Raw genomic sequence first — 19,482 nt, 5'->3', positions numbered from 1 at the left:
CTTTTAACCAATTTTTCAAGCCGCTGTGTAAAATTTACTGGGATATCCGGGCTGATTAATACAGGAAATTATTAGTTTGCACAAGTCGATGTTCACACTCCATTGAGTATTTGCGTTGTTATTTGTCTGTTGAAATTTTGTCTGTTGAAAAATCCTCGAATAAACTTCAATACGGAAAAAAAATTGTTCATTTCAGAAATTAATAAAGTTACAGTTTTAATTAAACAGAGAAACAACATGTCACTGATTTTAACAGCACAAACTAGACAACTAGACAATGTTATTTATTCCCTATAGGCAATCTAATTAAAATAGAATTTAATAAAAAAAAAGGAAATACCTAATTTTTTGTTTTCTCTGTCTCCAGAATATTTTTATCACATCAGGTGACAAAAAAGTTTGATCAATCTTTATTGAACTAATTAAAACTACAAGTCACTTTACAATAAGAGAAGCCATTGTGGTGGAGGCAGTGATGCTGCAGGAGATGACATGGAGGCACCGGGGCAGGTACAAAACATTCTGGAAGACAATTCAGGCGCATCGGGGAGGAGAGACTCCTGAACACAGATACGTTTACACCTAAACACTTGTGTTCAGAAAGTAGTAACACACGATTTACCGGTTATCAGGACAAAACACGTGGTACTAGCCCCCAAATGCAAATTATATCGATCATATGGGGAGGGGTGATTGTAAAAATCTTTCATCAGCGCAGATTCACTGCCCCCAAAACACCGGGGGATGAGCTGCTGACAATGACAGGTGATATGTAACATGTAACAGTCACCTAAGAAACCATCTGTACCATGATCATTTACAATAGGACAATTGTATGGAACAGATCTTCATAGGAACATTGTTCATGATGATTGGCCTGAGCACCGGCCCGTATCTCTAAGCTTTGGATCAACAATCAAGCTCCCCTGTGTGAGTTCTCTGATGTTTGACAAAACTTAATTTATAACTAAAACATTTTCCACATTCAGTACAAGAAAATTGTTTCTCCTCTGTGTGAGTTCTCTGATGTTCAACAAGACTTGTTTTACAGCTGAAACATTTTTTACAATCATTACAAGAATATGGTTTCTCCCCTGTGTGAGTTCTCTGATGCGCTACAAGACTTGTTTTATAACTAAAACACTTTCCACATTCAGAACATGAAAATGGTTTCTCCCCTGTGTGAGTTCTCTGATGTACAACAAGAGCTGATTTATTACTAAAACATTTTCCACATTCAGCACATGAAAACAGTTTCTCGCCTGTGTGAAATCTTTGATGTTCAACAAGAGCTGATTTGTGCCTAAAACATTTTCCACATTCAGCACATGAAAATGGCTTCTCCCCTGTGTGAGTTCTCTGATGTATAAAAAGCTTTGCCTTTTCCCTAAAACGTTTGCCACATTCAGTACATGCAAATGGCTTCTCTCCTGTGTGAATTCTCTGATGTCTGAAAAGATCTTTTTTTGTGCTAAAACATTTTCCACATTCAGTACATGAAAATGGCTTCTCCTCTGTGTGAATTCTCTGATGTCTGAAAAGATCTTTTTCTGCGCTAAAACATTTTCCACATTCCGTACATGGAAATGGCTTCTCCCCTGTGTGAATTATCTGATGGTCAAAAAGTCTTCGTTTAAGGGTAAAACATTTTCCACATTCAGAACATGAAAATGGCTTCTCTCCCGTGTGGGTTCTCAGATGTATAACAAGAGTTGATTTCCGATTAAAACACATTCCACATTCAGTACATGAAAATGGCTTCTCTCCTGTGTGAATTCTCTGATGTCTAGAAAGCTTTCCTTTTACACTAAAACATTTTCCACATTCACTACAGGAAAATGGTTTCTCCCCTGTGTGAATTTTCTGGTGTTGAATAAGAATATATTTATCAGCAAAACATTTCTCACATTCAGTACATGAAAATGGCTTCTCTCCTGTGTGAGTTCTCTGATGTATAGAAAGAGCGGATTGACGCCCAAAACATTTTCCACATTCGGGGCATGAAAATGGCTTCTCCCTTGTATGAATTTTCGCTAGTTGATCATGACTTGATTTCTGGGTAAACTGCTTCTCACATGAAGACTTCCTTTTATCTCCATGATTTCCCTTCTCCGTGGAAGGATGTGATTGATTATCTTCTACATTACCATGTAGAGCTGAGGGGGGACGTCCACCGGAACCTCCTTTACTATTTTCTCCTGAAAATTAAGGTCAAGAAATCAATATTGGAAGTTTCCTTTAGATGCAGAAGTGAAGCAACGTGTCAGTAACATACAGTCGGCTATGGATAAAAAAACAACCAACATCATAGATATTCATTGCTTATATAATATATTGTCAGATAATCTGATGAGAATCCAACACCAAGTACTAAACAGAAGTCATCAAATCCTTAGAGATTGGATTCTTCTACATCCAGGACATAAGAGGATTGTGTAACCAGAGATTCCCATCTCACCCCAGAGCCTAACAGTCCTAGAAAATGACTGAAATAAGTGGAGGAAGTCGCGTTCAGCCCCATATACAGGACACCTATAACATAACCCCCATCCAGACACATGGCCAGCTGTATACTTCATGCTTAGTGAGATACAATTTCAAGTTAATCTAGTCCCATTCTTCCATTTATAAATCTCCAGTCACTATATCTCCAGCCTCAAATGTCTGAGGAGAGGAAACATCCAATAATATCCCTCAAAGCCTCATAGTAACACAACATGTGGGTGTAGACGGATGTGACTGGAGGAGGAGACCAGAGACAGATGAGCCGGTGTCTATGTCATCTCCATCTCCTCCCCTGGATGTGACCTCTCCCTGCAATGTATAAGGGAAGAATAACCCACAAGATACATGAAAGGCTCTTACCCTCCTCTGTCACTGATGAGGGGATTTCCTCTCCGCTCCTCCTTCCACCACAACTTTCCTGGAAAGATCCAACATGAGGGACATGAGAAAACAAGGAGAGGTGTCCAGAGATTATCTTATATCCAAGTGATGGACAAAAACATCGAGAAGGCGAGAACTTAGAGGAAATAATCTCCTGCAGGAAGAGACAGAATTAATATTCATCCAATTATTTTACAAGTCAACTTCAATGTTACAGTTATAAAACATATAAAACGTTGTGATCCGATCCTGAGGTGGAGACTGGGCTTATGATTATCCAGTTCTTCTACTCTGAACTGCACGCCTTACCACAATCTTTATTAAAACTAGAAACCATTTATTGCCTTCACCCACCACAGTAACCATCAACATCATCACATAGATCCTCCACCCACTGAAGGTTAGTAGAAGCTTCATTGAATCAATCTATAGAGGATTTATAAGAGTCTCAGCTCCATCTACCTGATGATCCAGTGGGACAGTCTGCTCTGGATCCTCTGGACAATCTTGAGAATATTCAGGACTAGAACATCTATCTGGGTGGTTTCTTTGATTGGATCCATCTATAGGAAATATACACAGTGACTGATACATTGTCTATATGTGATGATGAGATGATGGAGGAGGTGACCTCACACCTGCTCTGTCCTCTATAATCAGGAAGGTCTCCTCTTACCTGGTGATGTGAGGGGCTGGTGGTCCTCCATCATGATGTCCTTGTACTGGTCCTTGTGTCCTTCTATATACTCCCACTCCTCCATGGAGAAATAGACAGTGACGTCCTGACACCTTATAGGAACCGGACACCCACAATGACACAGTCATCACCCAGACACCTCCCTTGTGTTATTGTACAATGTCCCAGCATTCCCGGCAGCGCTCACCTCTCCGCTCAGCAGCTTAGTGATCCTGGAGGTAAGTTCTAGGATCTTCTGCTCATGTATCAGTGAATGAGGTGGAGGCTCGGTGATGGGGCTCTGGGTCCATCCTCCTGACACACGGGGGGTCACACACTCACCAGACGACTTCTTCACTACTGTGTAATCCTGTGTATGGGGAGACACTGATCACTACATAGATCCTAAGAATCCTTCATTTCCTGCTGTTATTCCTAGATATAAGAGCCGTGTCCTGGGAGACTCTAACCCAGTGATGGCGAACCTTTTAGAGACCGAGTGCCCAAACTACAACAAAGACCCGTTTATTTATCGCAAAGTGCCAACACAGAAATTTAATTTGTGATTTATACTCCCTTCTCTGTCACAGTTTTAATTGATACCAGCCCCCTGAAGACACCAATAAAGCAGAAAATAGTCCCAGGTACAGCTGTCATTTTAAAATAGCTCTGTGTACAGCAAGTCCTGGGCTGTCTGGGACTGCTGGAAGATACCTGGAATCATATCTGGTGATGGCCTGAGTGCCCACAGAAAGGGTTCTGAGTGCCACCTCTGGCACCAGTGCCATAGGTTAGCCATCACTGCTCTAACCTCTCTGGTTATCAAGGAGATCATCTCCAGGGTGAGGTCCAGGATCCTTCTATGCATATGGTCTCTATTCTGGACCATCATCCTTCAATGGAAATTCTGTCTGTGCAGCTTCTGTATATAAAGAATCTGAGGGAAAATGAGAAGGACAGAGGATAAATTCCATTTGGAAGAATATCTAGCAATAGTCTAGTGTGAACCTACTCAATGTAAAAAAAAAAACTTTCTATTGTTCCATCGTTCTGGTTCCCTAACAATGTCATCCTGCTTTCTTCCAGAGACTCTGTAACACCTGTTGTCTAAAGCTCTACCACTTCCATTTTTTTCCAAACGTGCTTCATTGGCACATAAATCCGATCGCGTGCGCCAAAATCCCAGGGCAATACGGCGCAAATTGAAATACTCGGGAAACCCGAAGAAAATGTGCGATTCGGACACTTTGGATATTAAGACAGTGGGGCTCATTTACTATGGCAAATGTCCAAAAAACGGTCAAAAGCCAAAAAACCCCACCCCAACATTACAACAACCAACCAGGTCAAATGATGGAGGGAGTTGAGCAAAATCCACGACATTAACCTCTGAATACATAAGTAGTTATCACATTTTTAAAGGTCCAAGTTGAAATAAAGGTCAAATGACAAACATACAGTTGTACTCCAAGCCAACTGGAATAGGCAAAAGAAAATTGACCAGGTAATGCCTCTCTGAGGCTACGTACATTAAACAGCATTTCAGTGGAGGAACAACAGGGGCCGCACACCTTCAGAAATATGTCCACATAAACTCTATGTTTAAAAACAATAGTCTAATAAGGTAGAGCCAGGACTTGGTCGGCCATCCAAACAAATAGCAACATCAAGGCTAGATAGAGGGCTTTCCGAAGATAAATGGTTTCGATTGCATCCGATCTTCATCCTTTGTTATGCCCAATAGGCATAATGCAGGGGAGATCATTTTGTTCCGGCGAGAGGATAATGGAGAAGTCATCACACTCCTGGATGAAGCAATGTAGTCACAATTCCACATAAGGTGGATAAAGTCTGCTCAATCAGCCCAACATCTGTGACATCTGGATGTAGGGGATCTATGTTAGGGGTGAACTTCCTAGCAGTTCTGAAAAAAGATGCATACAGATCACAGAAACCAAACCAGAATCTCAATAAGAGAAAAGGATGAGAAAACTGCCTCTGCTGGAGGGAACTGGGCTAAAAAGCCAGGATGTAGTTTCATACAATGAAACATAAAGGGACATGAACCAAGGTGCCCAATGCGGCTTTTCTGCATGAGACCACACCCGCCTGGCTGATCCATGCAGGGGCAAAAGATGACCGGGCCTGTAGTCAAAGGCTTCTAGAACCGGCGGATAAAGTGTCTAAATGTAACTCGTCATCAGGCATAGAGTCGGGGGAGACCCAGCTACAAATATGTTGTAGATGACCTGGCAGATAATATACAAATAGATCTGGGAAAAACGCACCAGCCTGCAACTTGCAGGTGTAAGCGTGGACAGACAAAGCTTCACTCGTCCCCTGCCCCAAATAAATTAGGTAAACAGTGAAACCAACTGAGAGTAAAAATGCCTGGGCACAGAACGTCTGAATGTTCGAGAACTTATAACAATTGAAGTGATAATTTTGAGCAGTTTGATACGTCCCGACATAGACACAGTGGAGAGGAACAACTACTTTCTCTTTAAGGTAAACCAGCAGGGGGCTCAAAATTTAGGGCGAATGAGCGAGATGAGTCCCTGGCTATGTGCACCCCTAAGTATCTCTCCACCTGAAGGCCGCAGTATACCTGCCCCATCTTCATACCTGCGTAAAGGCAAAAGATCGGATTTAGCCTAATTAATGAGCAAAACTGAAAATTCTCTGAAGAGATTAATAATGGGGATAATAATCTTGGTAAAAAAAAAAAAAATTGCCTACGAGATTCCTTTATCTTCCCTATTTTAAAATGGATTAGTCATATATGAAGCCAAATCATCTTCGTAAAAGCAAACTGTGTTAAAATCAATGTTGTGGAGTGAAATCGTCCGATAAGAGTCACATAAGAGTCACATTCCTCCAGAGCTTTGCTGGGTTTTAAAAGAACCAGAATTCTGGTATCATTCACTGAGGCTGATTATCTGTCATGTTCAAAAGCTCCTGGTACATAGTTAATAAATGTGGGAGAACAGTCAGTATATTTTACATGGGGTTCAATAGGCAGCCTATCAGGACCAGGGGTGTTACTTTTAGGCATAGATTTTATTGTTTCACTAATCTCGTCCAAAGTAATGGGGAATCTAACAAGGAACACCAGCTCATCCAAATAAAGGAGGAGATCAGCAGGGAGAGGGGAAAATCTGGACCTATTATAAAAGGCAGCAAAATTTAGAGAGAATCCCAACCCAACCAATCCCAACCCACCGGAGAGAATGACTATGCAGCAGTGGCGAGGAAGGAGCCAACCAAGCTTATAACTTGCCAGACTGGTTGCCTGTTTCAAAATAAACTTGGTAAAAAAAAAAATTGCCTACGAGATGCCTTTATCTTCCCTATTTTAAGATTCAATTCAGAGCCCTCCCACACCAGGAAGACATCTTACTTTTGTATTTGGAGGGAACTGGTTCAAGGCGAACATGAGACGGTAATGGAGATGACAGACTTCAGGGGCAGGGTTTGGTCCACTTTTTTGTCTCCCTTACCAGCAGGCTCATCAATTGACATATTTTTGGAGCAAGTTACTAAGGAAGTGAAGGCTTTGGTTTATCCCCTCCCAATTTAACCATCGGTGAAAAACAAGAGTTACGCAGCGATATAGTTGTGAAGCCTGATGATAAGGGGGTTAATGTGGTACTTATGACTACAGAATACTACGTGTCTGAGGCTATGCGACACATATATTCCCCTTGCAGGAAATCCTGCCTCGAAGTACCAAGATAAACTGTGATTTTTTAACCCCTTCCCGCCACAGCCCTTTTTAGTTTTTGCGGTTTCATTTTTCACTCCCCACCTTCAAAAATCTATAACTTTTTTATTTTTCAATGTACAGAGCTGTGTGACGGCTTATTTTCTGTGTAACAAATTACACTTCAAAATGGTGGTATTTAATATTCCATGCCGTGTACTGGGAAGCGGGAAAAAAATTCCAAATGCAGTGAAATTGGTAAAAAAAATGCATTTGTGCCGTATTCTTGTGGGCTTGGATTTTACGGATTTCACTGTATGCCCCAAATGACAGGTCTACTTTATTCTTGGGGTCGGTATGATTACGGAGTTACCAAATTTGTATAGGTTTATAATGTTTTCATACATCTAAAAAAATTAAAACCTGCAAACGCAGACAAAGCTTTACGTGTGGCACCAGCCTAATACAACAACATGCAATTAGTCCCATTTACGTCTCTGGGACTGTGTGAGCAACGAACGTGGATGAGGATAGGACATGCTCTGAGTTTTTCCTCTTAGGCACTAGGCTCGGACATGCTCAGGAATCCTCACCAACAGTTATCATAAGAACACAGTCCTACATGAATCTATGAGACAGCCACAAATAACACAGCCGTAGAATCTGAGGAGAAAATGATTGTGTGCAGGAGGACTTACAGATATAAATACCTTGTCACTCACAAACATACAACTATATAGCCACATATATACAAAAACATATACATGCACATAATGTATATGTAATGTATATATAAAGTACAGTATGCAAAACTTAAATATACACTTACTAGTCATGAAGGAAGACAGGGAAAGACTGGAAAATCAGCAGATATTTGTTCCAGTGGCTACAGGCTCCCTCCCCCACCCTCCCATGCTGACTGCTGTATCACTGTCCTGCAAGGGTCCTCTTTGTGTGAACAGCAGCTGGGGGAGGGGGAGTGTTTTTAGGAAGAAGTGTATTTTGTTTTGTTTTTGAAGTAGTTTCTCTGTGATGCAGGCTGCTGGTCTCTAAAGCTGCACAGTGTGGCCTCCACTACTATGTGACTCCACAGAAGGCTCTTGAGTAGAGAATGAGGGTCCCAAGGAAACTGTCCAGCTCCTTCCTCCTTTCCCTAATTCCTGCTCTACTTACCCAGAGTTCCTCAGTGAGGCCGGTGGGCATGGTCTCTTCTGGCACAGTCTACATTAGGGGGTGGTGCAGCCTGTAGACGAGATGATGGGAGGTTATGGAGCAGCTTACTGAAGGCAAGTTAGCACCGAGCAGCAGATGTGCTCTGCCTCCACATCCCAATACCTGTGTTGTATATCGGCATATGTCAGGATTAGGAGAAGGGACTTCAAAGATATTGAAAGAAATTATTACCCCAGGACATCATGTAGTCACCATGTCTCCTCATGTATCTGCTCCCAGTCACCTCATACACTGCAGACATGTCTGATATATCATATATAGGAGAATTATTACCACAGGACATCATGTAGTCACCATGTCTCCTCATGTATCTGCTCTCAGTCTCCTCATACACTGCAGACATGTCTGATATATCATATATAGGAGAATTATTACCACAGGAGATCATGTAGTCACCACGTCTCCTCATGTATCTGCTCCAGTCACCTCACACACTGCAGACATGTCTGATATATCATATATAGGAGAATTATTACCACAGGACATCATGTAGTCACCATGTCTCCTCATGTATCTGCTCCAGTCACCTCATACACTGCAGACATGTCTGATATATCATATATAGGAGAATTATTACCACAGGAGATCATGTAGTCACCATGTCTCCTCATGTATCTGCTCCAGTCACCTCATACACTGCAGACATGGCTGATATATCATATATAGAGGAATTATTACCACAGGACATCATGTAGTCACCATGTCTCCTCATGTATCTGCTCCCAGTCACCTCATACACTGCAGACATGGCTGATATATCATATATAGAGGAATTATTACCACAGGACATCATGTAGTCACCATGTCTCCTCATGTATCTGCTCCCAGTCACCTCACACACTGCAGACATGGCTGATATATCACATATAGGAGAATTATTACCACAGGACATCATGTAGTCACCATGTCTCCTCATGTATCTGCACCAGTCACCTCATACACTGGAGACATGGCTGATATATCATATATAGGAGAATTATTACCACAGGACATCATGTAGTCACCATGTCTCCTCATGTATCTGCTCCCAGTCACCTCATACACTGCAGACATGTCTGATATATCATATATAGGAGAATTATTACCACAGGACATCATGTAGTCACCATGTCTCCTCATGTATCTGCTCCAGTCACCTCATACACTGCAGACATGGCTGATATATCATATATAGGAAAATTATTACCACAGGATATCATGTAGTCACCATGTCTCCTCATGTATCTGCTCCAGTCACCTCACACACTGCAGACATGGCTGATATATCATATATAGGAGAATTATTACCACAGGACATCATGTAGTCACCATGTCTCCTCATGTATCTGCCCAGTCACCTCACACACTGCAGACATGTCTGATATATCATATATATAGGAGAATTATTACCACAGGACATCATGTAGTCACCATGTCTCCTCATGTATCTGCTCCAGTCACCTCACACACTGCAGACATGTCTGATATATCATATATATAGGAGAATTATTACCACAGGACATCATGTAGTCACCATGTCTCCTCATGTATCTGCTCCAGTCACCTCATACACTGCAGACATGGCTGATATATCATATATAGGAGAATTATTACCACAGGAGACCATGTAGTCACCATGTCTCCTCATGTATCTGCTCCCAGTTACCTCACACACTGCAGACATGGCTGATATATCATATATAGGAGAATTATTACCACAGGACATCATGTAGTCACCATGTCTCCTCATGTATCTCCTCCAGTCACCTCATACACTGCAGACATGGCTGATATATCATATATAGGCAGGGCCGGATTAAAGTTGGTGGGGGCCCCTGGGCGCAAAATCTGGTGGAGGCCCCCACTGATTGTAGCGTGCATACACGTCCTCCTGCTCACTTTCCACTATCCCAGCTGTAACACAGCTACATACAGCCGCCTCACTGCCAGTAACACAGCTACATACAGTCGCCTCACCCCAGTAACACAGCTACATACAGCCACCTCGCCCCCAGTAATACAGCCGCCTCTCCCCCAGTAACACAGCTACATACAACTGCCTCGCCGCCAGTAACATAGCTACATACAGCCGCCTCACCGCCAGTAAAATAGCTACATACAGCCGCCTCACCCCCAATAACATAGCTACATACAGCCGCCTCATCCCCAGTAACACAGCTACACACAGCCGCCTCATCCCCAGTAACACATCTTTATATCTACCTTCACCCCTACCAGATATGCAGTCCCATGTAACATACACCTCAGCCCGCACAGCCACCCACACACATTCACTGTATAGAGCATATACATACATACCATATACACAGCATATACAAAAACACACACATATATATATATATATATATATTTAAAGGAAACCTACCATTTAGAATGGTAGGGGTAAGCAGTAAGTACCGAGCACCAGCTCAGGGTGAGCTGGTGCCGGTACTTACTTTCGTTAGTGTTATTAACCGCTGTATCGCGGTTTTAACACTGTTTAAACTTTAGAGCAGAAGAGGCTGCGGCGCTGCGCGCGACCGTGCTGGTGCTCGGTACTTACAGCTTACCCCTACCATTCTAACTGGTAGGTTTCCTTTAAAGGTGCACACATATATGCTGATATAAATGTATGCGCATATATACACAGCATATACACATATACACAGTATATACATATATACACATATACACAGTATATACATATATACACATATACACAGTATATACATATATACACATATACACAGTATATACATATATACACATATACACAGTATATACATATATACACATATACACAGTATATACATATATACACATATACACAGTATATACACATATACACATATATACACAGTATCTACACAGTAGATGCATATATAGACAGTATCTACACAGTATATACATATTAAGGGCTAATTTACACGGACGTCTGGGAGGACGTGCATGCGGCTGCATATATGTCCCCATAGAGGGCAATGGCTAGCCGGCAGCGGTACGGTGCCGAACCTCGCCGTACACCGCAATGCTCTATCTTTTTGCAAGTGTGCGGCCGTGCGCCGCTGTTTTCTATGGAGGAAGGAGGGGCCACCTCCTCCTCCTCTACAGCACACTGTATACATACACAGTATATACACAGTAGATGCGCATATACACACACAGTATATACACAGTAGATGCGCATCTACACACACAGTATATACACAGTAGATGCGCATCTACACACACAGTATATACACAGTAGATGCGCATCTACACACACAGTATATACACAGTAGATGCGCATATACACACAGTATATACACAGTAGATGCGCATATACACACACAGTATATACACAGTAGATGCGCATCTACACACACAGTATATACACAGTAGATGCGCATCTACACACAGTATATACACAGTAGATGCGCATATACACACACAGTATATACACAGTAGATGCGCATATACACACACAGTATATACACAGTAGATGCGCATATACATACACAGTATATACACAGTAGATGCGCATATACACACACAGTATATACACAGTAGATGCGCATATACACACAGTATATACACAGTAGATGCGCATATACACACAGTATATACACTGTAGTTGTGCATATACACACACAGTATATACGCTGTAGATGCGCATATATACAGTATATACACTGTATATACATATATACACATATTCACAGTATATACATATATACACATATTCACAGTATATACATATATACACATATTCACAGTATATACATATATACACAGTATATACATATATACACATATACACAGTATATACATATATACACATATACACAGTATATACATATATACACATATACACAGTATATACATATATACATATATACACAGTATATACATATTCACAGTATATACATATATACATATATACACAGTATATACATATATACACATATTCACAGTATATACATATATACACAGAATATACATATATACACATATTCACAGTATATACATATATACACATATACACATATTCACAGTATATACATATATTCACAGTATATACATATATACACAGTATATACATATATACACATATTCACAGTATATACATATATACACAGTATGTACATATATATACTGTATATACATATATATACTGTATATACACATATATACACAACTAAATACATGTTTCACAGTATATACATATATACACATATTCACAGTATATACATATATACACAGTATATACATATATACACAGTATATACATATATACACATATACACAGTATATACATATATACACATATACACAGTATATACATATATACACATATACACAGTATATACATATATACACAGTATATACATATATACATATTCACAGTATATACATATATACATATATACACAGTATATACATATATACACAGTATATACATATATACACATATTCACAGTATATACATATATACACAGAATATACATATATACACATATTCACAGTATATACATATATACACATATACACATATTCACAGTATATACATATATTCACAGTATATACATATATTCACAGTATATACATATATACACAGTATATACATATATACACATATTCACAGTATATACATATATACACAGTATGTACATATATATACTGTATATACATATATATACTGTATATACACATATATACACAACTAAATACATATTTACACACAATAAACTTACATTTCCGTGGCGTCAAGCGGGTGTTTGAGCGGATGGGGGGTCTAAAGGGTGCTTGTTCGGCCCGCGGGGGGGGGGCGACGGTCGGACTGTTGCTTGTACGGCCGGGGGGATGGGTTGCTTGTTTGGCGGGAGAGGAGGGGGGCGGGGGGGACCGTGTTCGGGTGGGTGCATCTTCCGACGGGGGAGTTGCGGAGGGCGGGGGGCGGCGGGAGTACGAGCGGGGTTGCTTGTTCGGCCTGGGGGGGAGGGGGGCGTTGTTCAGCCGGGTGCTTTTTCTGGCGGGGGGCGGGGGGAGTTGCGGAGGGCGGTTGCGGAAGGCGGTTGCTTTTTCGGGGCTGCTTGTTGGGGTAGGGGGTTGGAGCCTCGGCCATGCGGGGTGTGGGCGGGCATGGAGGCGGTCCACTTCGCCGGGGGCCGTGTGACTCGGCCTTGCAGGGGAATAGGTGGAGGGCGGGCGCAGGGTGGTAGGCTTGACCATCCAAGCGGATGGGGGTGTGGGGAGGCTGTGACCTGTGCCGTGGGGGCGTTCAGGGAGATGTCGGCGCAGGAAGGGAGGCGCGGGGGGTGCCATCTGGTGGAGGCCCCCTGGGGGGGGGGGCAAGATGGTGGGGGCCCCGGGGCTCTAGCCCCGGGAGCCCCGCCTATAATCCGGCCCTGTATATAGGAGAATTATTACCACAGGACATCATGTAGTCACCATGTCTCCTCATGTATCTGCTCCAGTCACCTCATACACTGCAGACATGGCTGATATATCATATATAGGAGAATTATTACCACAGGACATCATGTAGTCACCATGTCTCCTCATGTATCTGCACCAGTCACCTCACACACTGCAGACATGGCTGATATATCATATATAGGAGAATTATTACCACATGAGATCATGTAGTCACCATGTCTCCTCATGTATCTGCTCCAGTCACCTCATACACTGCAGACTTGGCTGATATATCATATATAGAGGAATTATTACCACAGGAGATCATGTAGTCACCAGGCCTCCTCATGTATCTCCTCTAGTTACCTCATACACTGCAGACATGTCTGATATATCATATATAGGAGAATTATTACCACATGAGATCATGTAGTCACCACGTCTCCTCATGTATCTGTTCCAGTCACCTCATACACTGCAGACATGGCTGATATACCATATATAGGAGAATTATTACCACAGGACATCATGTAGTCACCATGTCTCCTCATGTATCTGCTCCCAGTCACCTCATACACTGCAGACATGTCTGATATATCATATATAGGAGAATTATTACCACATGAGATCATGTAGTCACCACGTCTCCTCATGTATCTGTTCCAGTCACCTCATACACTGCAGACATGGCTGATATACCATATATAGGAGAATTATTACCACAGGACATCATGTAGTCACCATGTCTCCTCATGTATCTGCTCCCAGTCACCTCATACACTGCAGACATGGCTGATATATCATATATAGGAGAATTATTACCACAGGACATCATGTAGTCACCATGTCTCCTCATGTATCTGCTCCCAGTCACCTCATACACTGCAGACATGTCTGATATATCATATATAGGAGAATTACTACCACAGGAGATCATGTAATCACCATGTCTCCTCATGTATCTGCTCCAGTCACCTCATACACTGCAGACATGGCTGATATATCATATATAGGAGAATTATTACCACAGGAGATCATGTGAACACCATAATATATCTCCTCATACATCTGCTCCCAGTCACCTCACACACTGCAGACATGTCTGATATATCATATATATGTAACACCTCTGTCAACGTGTAGGCAAGGGGGTAGTTGCGAATAAGGCCCTCTACCTGTCAGGATCCATCTGGTGAGCCTGCGCATCTCACCCAAGGGATAATGCAGGGAGATCTCCTATAATCTGCAGCTGTAGTCTCTTCCTGGACAGGCAATAGTTAAATGGAGTAAGATGTTGTCCAATCAGTTGGCTGTATTGTAAACTGGAGTGTGATTGGAGAGGTGCTACTACCTGACCATGGGGAGTATAAAACCCCTGTGCAGTGGGAGCACAGGCCTCTTAGTTCAAGCTCTTAGCGCATGGACAGAGTGAAGAGATACACAGTGTGGAGCACACCTTCAGTGCTACCACAGAACCAATCCCAGGAACTGAGTCAGGAGACTCTAATCCAGAGCTGCAGCTTCCACAGTTTGGACACTATCTCTAACTCCCAGCCTGCATCTACCACCAGGCTGGTGCATAATTCCTGAGGACCACTCTCCATGACCACTCCAGTAATCCAAATCTGCTGTTTCACCGTTTAGGCCTGTTGCCTGCTACCCGATTTGCACAACATTGCCTTCATCTGATCCCTGGATACGGCTGTCTACCACCACCGGCTCCCCCATCCATTACCCAGGGACATATCTTACAGACACTAAGGGGTTTCCCCAGGGAGAACAAGTAATTCAGCCTCTCCCTCCATATTTCTTGCACACACCACCGGCTGGACAACTGCCATGCTGTAGGACAGCCCTCCGGTCCCCATACATCCGGTCCACAGAACATCATGTATTTACCATGTCTCCTCATGATACTGCCCCTGTGAGCACATACAGCAGACATGGTGGATATATCACATATAGCTCTCCTATAATGCAGCTTCTTCATGCGCTCGGACAGGGTCGGCTCCAGGTTACAGTAGGTTCTTGGGCGCAAGAGCCTTAGTAGGTCCCTTTACAGTGAACTCACATGGTGGAATTAAACATTCAGAAACTAAAACAGTCTCCTGTTCCTTAAAATATTCCCTAGTTTTTAAGGGGTTTTCCCACAAAGGAAATTTAGGTGCCGAGACCCCTGCAGATTACAAAAATTGAGTGGTCCGTCGCTCCTCAGGCTCTCTATAAAGATGAGGGGTTTGCTTTTTTGTGATCTTCGGGGGTCTCAGCACCGGGACCCCCACTGATCAGCAAGTTAGGGGATAGTCCACCTGATAGGGCCTAACTTTCCTTCGTGAGAAAACCCCTTTAACCCCTACGGGAGTCAGCCTCTTTTGGCCTTAAGGATGTGGCCCCATTTTTCAAATCTGTCCTGTGTCACTATAAGTGGTTATAGCTTTGGAATGCTATGAGATATCCAGGGGATTTTGAGATTGTTTTCTCGTGACACATTGTACTTCAAATTAGTTTAAAAATTTGGATGAAATCTTTTGCGTTTAGTTATGGAAAAAAACAAAATTCGGCAAAAATTTGGAAAAATTCTTTATTTTCAACGTTCTAAATTCTCTACTTTTGATGCACCCAAATAAATTCATAACTTACATTTCCCAAATGTCTGCTTTATGTTGGCATGGTTTTTTAAGATTCCACATATTTTACTAGAATGTTATGAGGCTCAGAATTTAGGTATCATGTTTCACGTTTTTTGTAAAATCACCAAAACCTGTATTTAGATGGCCCTGCTCAACTTCTAATTGACACTGAGAGGCCTAAATAATAGCAAGACTCATAAATTACTCCATTATGGAAACTACACCCCTCAATGTATGAAAAACCAGTTTTAAGAAGTTTGTTAACCCTTTAGGTGTTTTATAGGGGTTAAAACAAAATGGAGGTGCAGTCTGCAAATTGTAATATTTTGGGTGGAAAATTAAACATTTACAATGAATTAAATGAAAAAAGGCTCCACAAAGTTTGATACCCAATTCCTCCCGAGTACACTGATACCCTATATGTGGTCACCTGCTGTATGGGCGCACGGCCGGACATAGAAGAGAAGGAGGCGCCATGCAGAGCACATCTGCTATGTCACATTGTACAGGCAATAATTTTTTTCTTTTTTTAATGTGGACCTATAGGGGCTTATTTTTTTTGCCACATGAGATGCACTTTTCTGGTACGTAATTTTGGGGCATCTATAGCTAATTGCTGAGATTTTATTAACTCTTTGTTGGCGGAGGAAATGAAAATCATAAATTTTTAGGAACATTTTTTGGGGGGGTTTTTTTGGCCATTTACCATACCGTAAAAATAGTATATTATTTTTATTCTATGGGTCACTACGGTTACGAAAAGATCTAATCTACAGTATTTTTCAGATTATAAGGCGCACCATCAATAAATGCCTGCTAAAACGTCTAGGTTCATATATAAGGCTCACCTGATTATAAGGATGAATGACCAGCAGGTGGCAGACCTGTGCACAGTTCAAGGCAGCTGTTGTCTGTATGTACGGTTCATATATAAGGCGCACTGACTATAAGGCGCACCTTTAATTTCTGAGAAAATCAAAGGATTTTTAGTGCGCCTTATAGTCCGAAAAATACGGTATATAGATTTTTTATTTTTTCCCATTGTTACTGAATAGAAAGTAATTTGGCAAAAATGTTAATTTTAGCATCACCGTCTTTCATATGCATAACTTTTTTTATTTTTCGGCTTACAAGTCTGGTTAAGGGTTTATTTTTTGCGAGAAGGATTGTTCCTTTTAGTGGTCTTATTTAAGAGTGCGTAACTTTTTTTTATCACTTTTTAGAGCATTTTTTAAAGGGTAATAATTAAAAATCATCATTTTTTCAGAGAGTTTTTTTAGGTTGTTTTTTTACGAGGTTCACTTTGCGGGTCCAATAATGATTCTGTTTTATTATGCAAATTGTTATGGACGCAGGGATACCAAATATGTGGGAGTTTTGTGTATTTTATTCAATTTTACTGAATAAAAACTAATTTGGAGAAAATTTTGTTCATTTTAGCATCACCATCTTTTCATATGCATAACTTTTTTATTTTTCGGCTGACAAATCTGGTTAGGGGCTTATTTTTTGCGAGGAGATTTGTTCTTTTTAGTGGGCTTATTTTAGAGTGCATAACATTTTTAAATCACTTTTTAGAGCATTTTTGTGATAGGGTATTAATTCAAAATTATCTTTTTTCGGAACATTTTTTGCGTATTTTTTCCTCTGGCGTTTACCGTGCAGGTCCAGTAACGATTCTGTTTTATTTTATAGATTGTTACGGACGCTGCAATACCAAATGTGTGGTGGTTTTTTGCGTGTCATTTTAGCGGCTTATATTTTAATGTATTTATATTTTATTTATTCTAATGTGTTAACTTTTGTGTTTTTCACTTTTTTTTAACTTATACATAGTTGAACTTGAACCAGCGATGCTCTAAACCAATACACTGCTCCACAATACTTCTTCATTGTAGAGCAGTGTAAACTGTCTGAGCATGCAGGCGTGTAAGGGGTGACCGCGGCATGTAAGGGGTTAACGCCCGCAATCAGAGCCGGTTCCGATCGTGGGGGGTTATAGCGCGCTGTCAGCTGTACTAGACAGCTGACAGCCGCTGCTTCTGGTACCGGCTCCGTTCGTGAGCTGGTGCCAGAAGCAGGACGTTATACTACAGTGGTGGCGAACCCATGGCACGGGTGCCAGAGGTGGCACTCTGAGACCTTTCTGTGGGCACCCGAACCATTTCCCCAGCACACCAGACAAGACTCAAAGATTCTTCCTGCAGTTCCAAGCAACTTAAAAGATGCGGTTTTCAGTCTTATTTTGATATTTGCTTCGCTACTTGGACTATAGGAAGAGGGAGAATGTAGACAGGGCCGAATTATCTATGGAGGACCTTCTGCTGGTCCCACAATTGCTGTCCTCAGGAGGCCAATATGATTGAAAGTTGTTGAACAGGGAGCAACAAGTTACTGCTTTAACTTTTGGGTTGCAGTTTGGGCACTCGGCCGCTAAAAGGTACGCCATCACTGTTATACTACGTCCCGGTGCGCTTAGCATGTAGCCGCAGGGACGTAGTATAACGTTGTGGTGCTCCTAGGGGTTAACTCAGTGGTTCTCAACCTTTCTAATGCTGTGACCCCGCAATACAGTTCCTCATGTTGTGGTGACCCCAAACCATGCAACTCGCAGTAAAAACACAATAAAATTGCAGCTCCGATGGCTTTAGGCGACCCCCGGTTTTGGGTTAACAGGTCACAACATGTGCTGGGTAGTGCATAACTGTGATGACAGTATGAGGTGTGTATCATAGTACCTACTAGATGAGAGGGGTGAGACCCAGCAGTAAATGTCACTTACTGTCCCGTCTTTCTTTTCCTGTTTCTCACACTAGATGAAATGGTGGAAACACGCTTGCAGCTTAAAGGGAACCTGTCATCAGGAATTGGCTTAACAAACCACTACCAGTATGTTGGCAGAAAGCTGAACAGCTTCTAGGTCAGATTTCTTTCATGGTCCAGCGTGGTGGCATCATCTAGAAAATCAACTTTACATG

General features: G+C 41.7%; 3 protein-coding genes across 6 annotated transcripts in view; 1 reads left to right on the top strand and 2 right to left on the bottom strand.

The window, feature by feature from the left end:
- LOC140119791 (uncharacterized) overlaps window positions 1–8,560 on the bottom strand; it is a 61,403-nt gene extending 52,843 nt beyond the window's left edge. The window contains exons 1-6 of one of the 3 annotated variants that reach the window (XM_072139180.1): window positions 8,439–8,551; window positions 4,374–4,499; window positions 3,563–3,932; window positions 3,349–3,449; window positions 2,866–2,923; window positions 395–2,198 (exon numbers count right to left, since the gene is read on the bottom strand). In XM_072139180.1, coding sequence (XP_071995281.1) covers window positions 910–2,198; window positions 2,866–2,923; window positions 3,349–3,449; window positions 3,563–3,647 — 1,533 coding nt within the window. In that variant the 5' untranslated portion in view covers window positions 3,648–3,932; window positions 4,374–4,499; window positions 8,439–8,551 and the 3' untranslated portion in view covers window positions 395–909. Of the gene's footprint in view, window positions 1–394; window positions 2,199–2,865; window positions 3,041–3,348; window positions 3,450–3,562; window positions 3,933–4,373; window positions 4,500–8,438 lie in introns of those variants that run through there. The other 2 variants (XM_072139179.1, XM_072139178.1) reach the window with 2 other exon arrangements.
- The window catches only part of LOC140119963 (uncharacterized), a 1,020,783-nt gene that overhangs the window by 386,599 nt on the left and 614,702 nt on the right, over window positions 1–19,482 (top strand). The window lies entirely within an intron of this gene.
- LOC140119780 (uncharacterized) overlaps window positions 1–19,482 on the bottom strand; it is a 272,257-nt gene that overhangs the window by 156,732 nt on the left and 96,043 nt on the right. The window lies entirely within an intron of this gene.

Source organism: Engystomops pustulosus, chromosome 2 (genome assembly GCF_040894005.1).
Source record: "Engystomops pustulosus chromosome 2, aEngPut4.maternal, whole genome shotgun sequence".
NCBI lineage: Eukaryota > Metazoa > Chordata > Amphibia > Anura > Leptodactylidae > Engystomops > Engystomops pustulosus.
This window is presented reverse-complemented; position numbering and strand designations above follow the sequence as displayed.